At 39.0% G+C, this 14,504-nt stretch overlaps 1 protein-coding gene across 1 annotated transcript in view; it reads left to right on the forward strand.

The window, feature by feature from the left end:
- Window positions 1-10,683: 10,683 nt before the first annotated feature.
- The window catches only part of GPR155 (G protein-coupled receptor 155), a 43,825-nt gene continuing 40,004 nt past the window's right edge, over window positions 10,684-14,504 (forward strand). Inside the window, exons 1-3 of the mRNA XM_036254702.1 lie at window positions 10,684-10,731; window positions 11,872-11,951; window positions 13,724-14,220. Coding sequence (XP_036110595.1) covers window positions 13,755-14,220 — 466 coding nt within the window. The 5' untranslated portion in view covers window positions 10,684-10,731; window positions 11,872-11,951; window positions 13,724-13,754. The remainder of the gene's footprint in view (window positions 10,732-11,871; window positions 11,952-13,723; window positions 14,221-14,504) is intronic.

Here is a 14,504-nt window from a genome sequence, read left to right on the forward strand (position 1 = left end):
GACATTTAACTTTTAGAAAAAAATATAGGTGAATATCATTATGACCTTGATGCAGGAGGGGATTTTTTTTTTAAGACACCAAATGCAAAAAGGAAAAGATTAATTAAAAATGATTACTTAGGAAATAATATCTCTGAAGAAAGAGGAATTATAATTATTTCTCAAAAGCTGAAGCTTTAAGAGATGGTGAAATCACTGGAGGGTTTTACTATATAATCCATAATACAGGGACTATACTGGCTTAGTTGTTGAATGTGTCAGAAAATTATTTCATCCAGTTTCACCCATAATACAAACTTTCTGACTGAGATTTTATAACGGTACTATAGTGAAGACATGATATCATGATATAGATAAATTGAATACAGTGATCAGTTTTGTTTTGTTTTGCTTTTCTCCATAAAGGGCAATTCAAAAAGAAATGGGTTTCACATAAGGAAGAATGTCCTGATAGGAAAAAAATCTATTGAAATGGATTTCTTTTTTTTCTTTGTTTTGTTTTGATCCTCACCCTAGGATATTTTTGCATTTATCTTCAGATAGAGTGGGAGGGAGAGAGGAGGGAAGAGAGAGAGAGAAACATCAATGTGAGAGAGACACATCGACTGGTTGCCACCGATAGGACCCCAACCAGGGCTGGGGACAAACTGCAACCAAGGTACATGCCCTTAGTGGGAACCGAACCCGGGACTCTCTGATTCGCAGGCCGACGCTCTAACTGCTGAGCTAAACTGGCCAGGGCTGAAATGAATTTCTGAAGGAAATTTGCCAGACTCAATGTGCCCTTTTTCTTGTAATGAGAACACATTTCTCCCCATAGAATACTGAGATTCTAGAAAAATGAAAAATGTTCTGCTCTCCTCTAAGGCAATATTCCTGCCTGCCCTTGAAACAGGGGTATAATTTCTAGTTTATTCCCTAGAGCAGCTCTTATCTGGGAGTTTGCATTAAAATTATCTGCAAAATCTGGAAAAAATTTATAGAACTCGGACCCAATCCCAGTGATGTTGATTTAGTAAGTCTGACTGGGACCCTGACATCTATATTTTTATACAATTATATTCTCCAAGAACAACCATGTCAAAACCTGGTGTCCAGGCCTCTTTCCGACTTGCTCTGACAAATGCTCGTGTAGTTCAGAAGTCTTAAGTTCTCTTTCCTGTTTCAACATTTTGGAATGGTTCAGGGAAAGCTTGCTTGGATGTTAGGGCAACAGGAAAGTCTAAATAACTTTTGGAATTTGGGGAACATTTATGTTTGTAGAATTGGGACACTATCATATTTAGTCTATGTCACAACCAATGATTCCTCTCCCCATGATTTATTCTGTTTCAGCTGCTGTCAGTAACAAAAAACAATCTGTTTTTTTCTGCTGCCATATAGAGACTAGCATTCTGATACTTCCTTGTCAGTTATTTCTGTTGGTAATTGAAGAAGCTGAATAAGAAAGTGCAGGTGTTTCCATTTTAAGTGACTCTCTAAATATAAAAACTTCACAAACTTGTTTCACTGGCATTCCAAGGGTTCGTAGGTCAACAAATGTTTATTAAGTGCCTACTATGTGCCAAGCACTGTTACAGGCACTGAAGATACTATGGAAATCAATAGAGAGAAGCAGAATGGAACTCCTGAAATACATACACTACTGGAAGAATGCTTCTGAGTTCTGTGGTTAATTCTTGTGCTGAGGATGTAATGGCCTTTTTTTGAACTAGCTATTTACTCAAAAGTTCTAGCCATTTTTTTTTCTTTTCCTACCCATGTTTTAACTAGAATCAGCTAAAGATCTTACTCCAAAGTCAAAATGAAATCTGAGGTTTTCTCCACTTCCTCTTTATATTTTACAAAGTTGGCTAGTTTTACAGTTCTTCATCTTAGAGATTCAAATTATAAAATGCTCTAAATATATGATTATTTGTTTAAAGATTGCCTATTACATAAACCTATCTTTGAGCACATTTTTAAGTGAACAAACTAGTAGCAAAAATGGGAGCATTTATTTTTTCATGTTCATGTTCCTGATGTCTAACCCCTTACAAAAAAAAAAAAAAAAAAGAAGTGGTCAAAACAAAACCACAAGCACCAAGAAGCTATATCTATCCTGGCACAAACTGCAGGGGCCATCAAAGTCATCATGCTTCTATTGTGTGGTTTCTGCACCCTATCTTATTAAAGTTATTGATCTAATTTTCAGTTTCATAATCCAATTCTGGCTTCATTGTCTTTCTGCTTAATTTTTTCACTTTAAATAATTTTTTTTTCATTTTTCAATTACATTATATTAGTTTCAGAAGTACAACCCAGTGGTTAAACATTGTATAACTTACTAAGTGACTACCCCAATAAATCTAGTACCCATGTAACACCATACATAGTTATTACAATATTACTGACTATGCTGTACTTTACATCCCCATGACAAGTTGTACTTCTTAATCCCTTCACCTTTTTCACCCAGTTTGCCCAACCCCTCTCCCATCTGGCAATCATCAAAATATTTTCTGTATCTAAGTCTGTTTCTGTTCAGTCTTTTAGATTCCACGTATAAGTGAAATCATATGTCATTTGTTTTCCTCTATCTGCTTTTTTAACTCAGCACAATAACCTCTAGGTCCATCTATGGTATTGCACATAATAATTCATAATTTTCATGGCTAAGTAACATTCCATTTTATATATGCACCACTTCTTTATCTATCCATCTATTGATGGACACTTTGGTTGCTTCCTTATCGGCTATTGTAAATAATGCTGCAATGAACATATGGATATGTATGTCTTTTCAATTTAGTTTTTTGGGTTTCTTCAGATAAATACCCAGAAGTGGATTTGCTGGGTCCTTCTTTGACTTTTACTATGTAGCCTTTGTTATAAAGTCCATTTTGTCTGGTATAAATATGGCTACCCCAGCTTTTTTTTTGTTTGTTCCCATTTTCATAAAATATCTTTTTTCACCCCTTTACTTTCAGTCTGTGTATCTTTTGATCTGAAGTGAGTCTTTTTTTTTTTTTTTTTTTTTTTTATCCTCACCCAAGGACATTTTTCCATTTTTTGTTAAGATACAGTGGGAGGGAGAGAGAGGAGAGAGAGAGAAACATTGACATGAAAGGGACATATCGAGTGGCTGCCTCCCGCACAACCAAACCAGACCCAACCAGGACCGGGGACAAACCACAACTGAGGTGCGTGCCCTTAGCAGGAACCGAACCCGGGTCTCTCTGGACCACAGGCGGACGCTCTAACTGCTGAGCCAAACCGGCCAGGGCCGAAGTGAGTCTCTTATAGACAGCATATGTAAGGGTTTTTTTGCTATCCATTTAGCATCCACATGTCTTTTGATCAGAGCATTTAATCCATTTGCATTTAAAGTAATTGTTAATAGATATGTACTTACTGCTATTTTATCCATATTTTTAAAATTTATCTTCATTGTTCAAAGTATTACAGATGTCCCTCCTTTTTTCCCCACTGACACTCTCCTCCCCATTCCCACCCCCTTTCCTCCCGCCTTCCCTGCACTGTTGTCCATGTCTATTGGTTATGCATATATGCCCACAAGTTCTTTGGTTTATCTCTTCCTGCCCTCAACCCCCCTTCCCTCTGAGGTTTGTCAGTCTGTTCCCTATTTCCACATCTCTGGATCTATTTTGTTCACTCATTTAATTTGTTCATTAGATTCCACATATAAGTGAAATCATGTGATATTTATCTTTCTCTGATTGGCTTATTTCATTTAGAATAATACTCTCCAGGTCCCTCCATGTTGTCTCAAAGGGTAAGAGATCTTTCTTTCTTACAGCTGCATAGTATTCCATTGTGTAAATGTACCACAGCTTTTTTATCCACTCATCTACTGATGGACACTTGTGCTGTTTCCAGATCTTAGCTATTATAAATAGTCCTGCTATGAACATAGGGGTGCATATATTCCTTCTGATTGGTGCTTCAGGTTTCTTTGGATATATTCCTAGAAATGGGATCACTGGATCAAGAATAAACTCAAAATAGATAAAAGACTTAAATGTAACTCATGGAACCATAAAAATCCTAAAAGAAAATGTAGGCAGCAAAATCTTAGACATTACAAGTAGCAGAATTTTCACCGATACATCGCCAACAGCAAGAGAAACAAAGGAAAAAAATAATAAATGAGACTGTATTAACCAAAAAACTTCTGCAGAGCAAAAGAAACCAACATCAAAATGAAAAGGGAGGCCTGGCTGGTTTGGCTCAGCAGTTAGAGTGTCAACGCATAGACTAAAGAGTTGCGGGTTTGATTCCGGTTAAGGACATGTACCTTGGTTGCAGTTCGATCCCCAGCCCTAGTCAGGGTCTTGCAGGAGGAACCAATAGATGTGTCTCTCATACATTGATGTCTCTCTCTCTCTCTCTCTCTCTCTCTCTCTCTCTCTCTCTACCTCTCTCCTTCCCTCCCTCCCACTCTGACTGAAGATAAATGAAAAAAGTATCCTTGGGTAAGGATTTAAAAAAAAATGAATTCACTGTATGGGAGAACATATTTGCCAATGATACATCGGATAAGGGGTTAACTTCCAAAATATATAAAGTACTCATACAGCTCAACAAAAGGAAGACAAACAATTCAATAAAAAAAATGGGCTGAAGACCTGAATACATTCCTCCAAACAGGGCATACAAATGACCAAGAGACATGAAAAAATGTTCATTGTCACTAATCATCAGAGATATACAAATAAAAACAACTATGAGGTATCACCTCACACTTGCTAAAATGGCTACCATCAACAAATAATCAAACAAGTGCTGGCGAGGTGTGGAGAAAAGGGTACTCTAGTATATTGCTGTTGGGAATGCAGACTGGTGCAGCCACTATGGAAAATAATATGGTGTTACCACAAAATATTAAAAATGGAAGTGCTATTATCCATATTTTTTATTTATTTTTTCTTCTTAAAGAAGACACTTTAATATTTCTTGTAATACTGGTTTGGTGGTGATTAGCTCCTTTAACTTTTTGTCTGGGAATCTCTTTTTCTGTACTTTGATTCTAAATGAAAGCTTTGCTGGGTTGACTAATCTGGATTGTAGGTCCTTGCTTTTCATCACTTTGAATATTCCATGCCATTCCCTTCTAGCCTGCAAAGTTTCTGTTAAGAAATCAGCTGACAGTCTTCTGAGAGCTTCCTTATAGATAACTAACTGCTTTTCTCTTGCTGCTTTTAAGATTCTCTCTGTGTCTTTAACTTTTGGCATTTTAATTATACTTCTGCCTAACTTCTTAAGTGCTGAAGCAAACAAAAGCTTCTACACATTTGAGTCTTACCTGAGGTTAATCAGATCAGTAACGAAGTGTTATGTTTAGATTCTACCTTTCCTCATTGCTTTTGTAAGAAAAAATATGTGTGTGTGTATACATATTTACATTTACCAGTTTATAATAAAAACGTATGATAAAAAGATAAACATCCAGATGGAAGAGTTGCATAGGTCAAAGTATGTGGGAGGGGGTACAGAGCTTCCATGCCCTCTCTGAAAGTGCCACTCTCCTAGCACCTCCATGTTTTCACCAACCTAGAAACTTCATAAGAATATTTTTTAAAATATATTTTATTTTTTTTATTCCTCACCCTGAGGATATTTTTCTATTTATCATCAGACAGAGTTGGAGGGAGGGAGAAAAGGAGGGAGAGACAGAGAGACAGAGAAACAGAGAGACAGAGAAAATCATCAATGTGCTAGAGCCACATCAACTGGTTGCCTCCCACACAACCGGGGCTGGGGACCAAACTGCAACCAAAGTACATGCCCTTGACCGGAATCGAACCTGCAACTCTTTTGTCTACAGGCCAACGCTCTAACCACTAGGCAAAACCAGCCAGGGTGGGAGTGGGATGGGAGTTTAAAGAAACTAAATAATTTTAAAGAAATTTGAAATCATATTAGACCTATTCAAGTATATGTGCTGCCAAAGCAAGCCCTAGACATAGTCAAATAACACATTTTAAGTCACTTTAATTGCCCTCGCTGATTTGGTTCAGCAGTTAGAGCATCGGCTGGTGGACCAAAGAGTTGTAGGTTCAATTCTAGTCAGGGGCACATACCTTAGTTGCGGTTCGGTCCCCAGCCTTGATCAGGGTCCTGCAGGAGGCAGCCAATCAATATGTCTCTCTCACATCAATGTTTCTCTCTCTCTCCCCCTCCCATTCTGTCTGAAAATAAATGGAAAAATATCATCAGGTGAGAATTTTTTAAAAAATCACTTTAATCAGTAGTACTACTTTATCTTCCTCTTATTTACTCATCTTTTATTAGATTTATGAATGGCTCAGAGTTCCTACTTTTTCAAAGAAGATTAGCCTCAACAGGGAATACTTGATAGGTATTAAAAATTATGATATAGATCTATATTTATAGATAAAAGTTAATTATACATTATTAATTAATAATGTTGTAAAAAGTCATGTGTATAAAAAAACATGTCTATTTTATGATGCTATTTTTCTTAAATAGTCTATATATACATAGAGAAAATGACATAATAAAATATTTTCAGTAGGCGTTGATTTTCACTTCATTCTTTTCTGTATTATTTGAATACAGTAAATGTAGGTTTACAGTTGTGAGTACATCAGAGTTTATTCTTGTATTGTTATTTAATTATTGAAGCATTTATCCATAGGAATACCTGTAAACCTATTTTTGCCCCATCCTGTATTTTATAATTATTTATTACATTCATAATCATAAAAAAATTAGAAACTAGAACTGCAATTATGTTAAGTTTTAGCCCCCATTTAGTGATGTGGCCTAGCATAAATGACTCCATTTTGGGTCTGTGATTTTCTTTTTAACAATTGAGAACCAAAGGTAAAGTGAAGAGAACAGGAGTAGGATACATGATTTTTCTAGTTTCAGTTTCTGACCATTTTTCTCCTGCTTACTTTTCAGATCCTTTAATCAACCCTTAGCTTACCATGATTTTTCTAGTTATATTCTTGTATCTTTACACTAAAACCACCAAGATGATAGGAAGACACTGAAGTTGCAAGATACAAAGCAAACTAAAAGCTTTACAAAGGACAGATGCTTGTGGAGCTATTAAGTGGGATCATGTTATAATAACTTAAAAGTTTGAAATAATTTTGATTTCAAAAGACTAATTCAAATACAGGATTCCTTCTGGTTTCAAAATGGAACTCTACACAGTAAGTCCTCACTTAAAATTATGGATAGGTTCTTGTGTAGTAGGCAGTTAGATAGACATGAGCAGAGCAAGGATGATAGGAAAGGTACAGAAGGTCACCAGGGTAGAAAGCCCTGGGTGCCTAGCAAACGACAATTTTAGGGTGGGACCTCGTCCCCATGATGATCTTTCCTCCCCTAGCATATCCCTGGTCTTGAGGTTTGGAACTCCCTCCTCCCTAGAGGCACCAGTTGTATTTCAGCTCCAGGCCCAGAAAAGCAGCAACCAGACAAGCAACAACATAGCTGACCTAGGGATCAGTTGCATTGAATAGTGCTGACCAATCAGTGGAGACCCTGACCCTGAAAGGACACACCTGGAAAGCTGCTGAATATTCTATTGAGACTGTCCCCTGGGAACTCCCCTAAAATCTCCACCCTTAAAACCTTTAGGACAGGAACCCAGCACTCCCTCCCCTGAGCACTCGGGTACCTTTCCCTTTCCCACCACATGCATTACTATTACCATCCTCACTTCCAAGCTCCAAGGACCCTTCCTTTATCTCTCTGACTAAGCCTCATTATTCTACAAATTACTTCTTCTACCTCTGTGATTTTCCAAATAAATGTCCTCTTATAGTTTGAGTCATGGCTCTGAATTCTTTCCTAGTCAGAACTCAAGTACCTAGGTTGCTGAACCCAGGCCCGGTCTGACTCCACCAGTCTAACACCTGTCAGTGGTTCCCGCTGCCTCCAACACTTGGAACTGCAGGGAAACACGTAACAAAACCAATTTTACCTTAGGTGAATTAATATTAACAAGAGTTAAATTCTTAGCATCTCATCAACAAACTACCTCAAAATAAAGACCGTTATTGGAGTACCTGCTATATTTGGGACTCCTTCAGTTCAAGAAGCTAAGTTTTCCACCAATACAACCCATTTCCTCTTGATAAACCAAGGGGATGTGCAAGTAGTTTCCTCCCCAATATAAACACAAGCAGTCAGGGACTGGGAGCTTATTCTAAATCAAGCACAATGCTAAAGTTTCACAGACATTTTAATCTCTGATTTAGGAAAGCCAAGGTCACACTGCCTTGGGAAAATCGAAGGCAGGATTCTGACCTAGGTCTCACTCTTAAGTCCTTGCGTTTAAACTCTGTGCTATAAACACGATTAGGTTAACTAAGAGAGGAACTTGGCGAATCAGACGAAGCTGGGGTTAAAGGGAAAGACTAAAGACATCTGCATCTCAGTTTAGGAAAACAAGACTAGAAATACCGACTGCAGCCGCCATCTTGCAGAAGCCAGTCGGCCGGAAGTCCCGCCGCCTGAGTCTAGGGATTGGGCCTCTCGCTGGGGGCGGGGCCGGGAGCTCAGTGCCTGGGCGTCCGGGCGGCCAGGGCGGAGCAAAAGAGCGGGCCCGGAGGCTCTGCAGCTGGGAGGCACGCGGAGAGGGGCGGGGCCTGAAGGCGGGGCGGGCCTGGCTAGGCGGGGTCTGGGGGCGGGGCGGGGCTGCAGGGCCGGCGCCGGGAGGAGCTGACCCGGCCACGGCTTCTCAGTACCTCACTTTCGTGGAACGTGATTGAGCTCCTGCTGCCGACAACTGGCAGCTCTCTGCGAGGAGCGCTGTGGGTGGGAGATGACGGTGATTTCCTGCCTGCTTGGCCCACTGCAAGTACCGAATGCCCCTCGCGGCCCTGGGGCTGCAGACATAGCAGGTGAGATGGGCCCCCGGTGGCCCCGACCCCCGGGTCTGAGTAGGTGGGCAGCTACCAGCCAGCCCTTGGCGCCCAGGCCCGCAGCCCACTACCTGCGCCTGCTTGCTAGTCCCCTCTGGTGACAGGATTGCCATTTCCTAGTATGAGGAGCACCTCATTCCACCCTGTCATTCTCAGACTCTTCCCTTTATCTCAATGGCCTTGGTATCTGCCCTCCTGGGAGCTTCTGCCCATGTGCTTGGAGAGTTGCTCCAAATTTTCTCCCTTACCCCTTTTCAGATCATGTCAGTTACTCTGACGTTGTGACTCCCATGCCCTGGGAAAGCTGGAGGACCAACTTTTCATTCTAGCCACAGACCTCAAGCTGCCTTTCCACTTCCACTGCTGCCTGCCCAGGCATTGGGTGGTAGCTGTTCTCTGGGCGGCCTATATGGTTAGCGACTCTCCACACCCTTATCGTGGAGGACCAAAGTCTATCCCTGATGAGAAGGAAGAGCAGTGCTCAATGCTCCCTACGCTGGGTCTCTAGGAAGGACATTTGGTCCCCTGCAAGTAGGTGGGAGTGGGTGGATGGTGTGACTGTTGATGTTGAAGGGTGCTTTAATAGTAACACACTGTATTATGATTTTACCTTGGGATAAAGGATATTGGGCGTTTGAGAAATAAACAGCCTAAGAGTTTAAAGCTTCCTCTTTGAAGTTAATCAGAACCCTCTTCCCCATTTTTACTTAATAATATGTTATTTACAATTTCAGTGGTTTTCTGATGTTATTGAAACAAAATATGAAGTAGCCTGAAGTTGTTAGTATATAGCATTTGTCCACTCCCTGCCCCAGTGAGTGGTCAGTGTGTTCTTTTACTGACAGATCAGCTTGTTTGTTCCGTAACAAGCCTTGTTTTAATGAGATGAAAAGACTGGATGTAACTTTTCAAAAATCTTTCATTGCTGTGGTTCCTGTCCATTTTAGAAGAATGCTTTGGAAAGCGTATTTTCCACCCATTGGGGAGGGGAGAAAGATTAAGATAAGATAAAACTTTCTAAGTCCTTTTTGGTTATTTTGATTTTCCCTCAACTAGCAGGCATTTCTTTTATAATGTTGAGGAATATTAAAAGAAAACTCATGGAAAGGGGCCAATTACTTTCCAGTTTTTCTCTTAATTTTCCACTAACTAAAAGATAAACTTGGGCATTACTACAACTATTTGACCATCACCTTGAGAAAAATGAAGAGCTCTCTCTTCCCTGCTAACAACTATTTAAGATCAAACTAAATTAAATTGAACTCCTCTTAATTGTTTGGCACAGACTAAAAATGGATAACTTTATGACCCACCCTGTCCCTCTATTTTAGTTGAAGGATCTATAATAACAAGTATTGTTTGAAGAACTGGCACAGGACAATGAATTATATTTAATTTGTTATTATTTTTATTGAGCTACAACTCCTAATAGAAGTTGCTACCATTTTTTTTTTTCAACTTATTGTTGACACTATTACAGTTAATCCTCATTTACCCCTCCGTCACCCAATTCCACCCAGCCTCTGCCCCCCTCCCTCAGGCCATCACCACACTGTTGTCTGTGTCCATGGGCTATGCATATATGTTCTTTGAATAATTATTTGAATAATCTCTTTACATTCTTTCATCCAGTCCCCCCATCTCCCTTCCCTCTGACCTCCATCAGTCTTTCATGTATTCATGCCTCTGTCTCTATTTTGTTCATCAGGTTATTTTATTCATTAGATTCCACGAATGAGTGAGATCATATGGCATTTGGTTTTCTCTGTCTGACTTATTTCACTTAGCTTAATAATCTCCAGGTTCATCCATGCTGTCACAAAAGGTAAGAGTTCTTTTTTTTACAACCACTTAGTATTCCCTCGTGTAAATGTTCCACAGCTTTTTTATTTACTCCTCTACTGATGGGCAATTGAGCTGTTTTCAAATCTTGGCTACTGTAAATAACACTACTATGAACATAGGGATGCATACATTCTTTCAGATTGGTGTTTCAGGATTCTTAGGATACATTCTCAGAAATAGGATCACTTCAAAGCTACCATTTCTTAAAATACTACTTTGTGATGAACTACTGTGATAAGCTTAGTATAAAACCTCCAACTCTAATTTTTTAGTTGAGGAAGCTAAGGTTGTGAGAAGCTAGGTAACTTGCCCAAAGGGTTGATAAGAGATAAGAACCAAAATTGGGTTCGTCTTTTTGACTTTTCACTTAACATCCACTAGTTTAGTTAAAACTGTTGATTTAAAAAGTATTGGAATGCATTGATAATGTGACTGTGGCCCTGGCCGGTTTGGCTCAGCGGTTAGAGCGTCGGCCAGCGGTCCAGAGAGACCCGGATTTGGTTCCTGATAAGGGCATGTACCTTGGTTGCAGTTTGTCCCCGGCCCTGGTTGGGTCATGTGGGTGGCAGCCACTCGATGTGTCCCTTTCACATCGATGTTTCTCTCTCCCTCCCTCCCACTCTATCTGAACAAAATATTGGGGAAAACAATGTCCTCGGGTGAGGATAAAAAAAAGATAATGCAGCCCTGGCTGGCTTGGTTCAGCGGTAGAGCATCGGCTTGCGGTCCAGAGAGACCTGGGTTTGGTTCCTGCTAAGGGCATGTACCTCGGTTGCAGTTTATCCCCGGCACTGGTTGGTTGTGTGGGTGGCAGCCACTCGATGTGTCCCTTTCATGTTGATGTTTCTCTCTCTCTCTCCCTTCCACTCTGTCTGAAAAAAAAAAAGGAAAAATGTCCTCGGGTGAGGATTAAAAAAAAAAAAAAAAAAAAAAGATAATGCGAGTGTGGTACAAATAAGGGGTAGTGAGCAGTATTAGTTATTAATACTCTAGGCAAAGAAATATGTATAGGGAACTTTGAAAAAAATAACAGAAGACTAGGCTAGTTTATCACCTTATTCTTTAGCACTGATTTTTAAAGTCTCCAAATGTTTAACACCTTTGTTTAATTGTTTACCAGCTCCTACTTCAACTATGGGTACCTGTACCAACCAATAGCTTTCCCAGGATATAATTTGATGCTTACTTGCTAAACTTCAGGTATGTGAATATTGTAGGTTTTGTGTATACTGACCACTCCTATCTAATCCTAGTAGAAAAATACTTGTCCTGATCCAGATTAAATGTAAATTTTTAAATGGTTCCCCTTATACCAGAGAAAATTATCTCATTTACAACCCTGAGTATCAATTGTTGCTGATCTCTGGCCTGCCATCTGAGTCTTTTTTATGTGATGTGGGTGTTTGAGAACTTAACTTGGACATTGTAAATTTCAGGAAGGAGTTTTTTACTTTTTACCTTATGTAAGGTCACTTTAGATAATTAACCCAGAATAATTACTTATAAATTGGCAGCTGTTGTCATGTTAATTTCAAGTTACTAATAAGAGCTGATTAGTTGCAGATATCTGAACCTCATGTTCCTGTGTCCCTAGCAGCAAGAGGGGAGTCTGATAAGTATTATAATATTAGCATAAAGAATTTTCCTTGATTTAGCATTTTCTGAACAGCTTTAGAACATTTTAGAATGCATTGTGTGGTCTTGGGCCTGTTGCTATAGTGAAAAACATAGAATACTTTATCATTAAAAAAAGAGAGAGAGGAAGAAATTTCTATCCATGAACTAGATAGTACCTGAAAGAGAACACGGATTCACTAAAAGGTGAAATAAATATACACATAGGGAGTCTCCTGTGTGCCACGCACTGTTAGGTGGTAGGGACACAACAGTAAACAAAAACATGCACAGACCCTGTTTCTGTAGCGCTTAAAGTCTAGTAAAGGAGATAGATATAAAACAGTTACTGTAATGCATAGTATAATTATAAAATGAGGAAAGTGGCCTGAAGATAAGGAACATGATTCTATTTGAGAAAGACTCCTGGCCTGGCTGTGGGGTCAGAGAAGCCTTACCTGAAAAAGGCAATCCTGAACTATATGATTTGGAGAAAGAGTAGGTGTTATTATGTGGAGAGTGGTGGGTGGATAGAGAAGAGGACATTTTAGAGCTAACAGCATGTGCAGAGTCCATGTAGCATGAAGGGACTGGGACATTCAAGAAGGTCAATATGAGTGGCTGGTATAAAAGGAACTAAGAGTAGGTTGGTGAGATGCCATCATTTTTTTTGTTTCACTCTCTCTTAACATGCTACCAGAATTATATTTAACTTTTGTTAAGTGATTACTTTGTTCCAGATGTGATTGTAAGAGCTTTACTTGAATAATCTCAAGTTCCTATAAAGTGTGTACTATTATTATCATTATACAGGTGAGGAAGTGAGACACAAATTATAAGGTACTGGTTCAAAGTTGATAAGTGATACTCTACTATACCCTTATTCCTATCCTATAGTCAAGTATGACCATAGGCTGGAAAGACCCCTTCTGTTTAGTGTGTCTCCTTGATGTAACCCTGAGAACTTCTGAAATGTCTGGAGAATTTGGAAGCAGGTGACCATTCAGCAGAGACTCTGTGAGCTCCATGCTCTATGAGTCACTAGGTGGAGCTCGAGGGTGGATCACTGGAGAGGACCCCAGGGCACCACTGCAGCTGTATTACTCTAGTCTGATACTGAATATAGGACAACAATATAAATATTTTGTACTGACTCACCTTTAAGAGTAAAGAGGTTACTGTTAGCTAGGAAACACTCCCTCCACCCCCTTTTTTCATTTGTATTTTTCCCTAATAGTAGTTGAAGAAAAATATGTTATTTCTTTGGATATTTAATAAGTCTAGGTTTGCCAATGCATCCTTTCAACTAGAATTCTTCCTACTGATTGTCACACTGAATCTTTATTCTTTCTTTCCAGAGATCTGGTTGGAGTTAAAGAGTGAAAGAAAATGAATTCTATTTCTGATTTACCTGCCAAGAACTTAACCATTGCAGTCAATATGACCAACACCTTGTCCTCATCAGTAATGCATGGATTTAATTCCACTAATGACCCACCTTCAATGTCAATAACAAGGCTTTTTCCAGCCTTACTGGAATGCTTTGGTATAGTCTTTTGTGGCTATGTAGCAGGAAGGGCCAATGTTATAACATCAACACAGGCCAAAGGACTGGGAAATTTTGTCTCCAGATTTGCACTTCCAGCTTTGTTATTCAAAAACATGGTTGTACTTAATTTTTCCAACGTGGATTGGTCTTTCCTTTATAGCATCTTAATTGCCAAAGCTTCTGTATTTTTCATTGTATGCATATTAACCTTATTAGTTGCCAGTCCTGATAGTCGATTTAGCAAAGCTGGACTGTTCCCCATTTTTGCTACACAAAGTAATGACTTTGCATTGGGATATCCTATAGGTAAGTTATTTTTTATTTTTCAAGTTTTGAAAAAATTAGTGTTTTAGAAGGTACCGAAATTTAAAATTTTAATTTATCTAAGCATTTGTTAGTGATAGATACTTACTCTTATATCTGAGAAATCTTTCATATTTTTTCTTAAATATGTCTTAAATTAGGATGATTTATATAATCCTAATATGTGTTTGAAGTTAAGGTAATATCCAAATAAACTTTGTGCATTTTCTTTCAAATAGTATTATTTTTCTTCTCAATGGTCACATATGAAAGAAGTTTAATTTCTA

Source organism: Molossus molossus, unplaced genomic scaffold (assembly GCF_014108415.1).
Source record: "Molossus molossus isolate mMolMol1 unplaced genomic scaffold, mMolMol1.p scaffold_m16_p_11, whole genome shotgun sequence".
Lineage (NCBI taxonomy): Eukaryota > Metazoa > Chordata > Mammalia > Chiroptera > Molossidae > Molossus > Molossus molossus.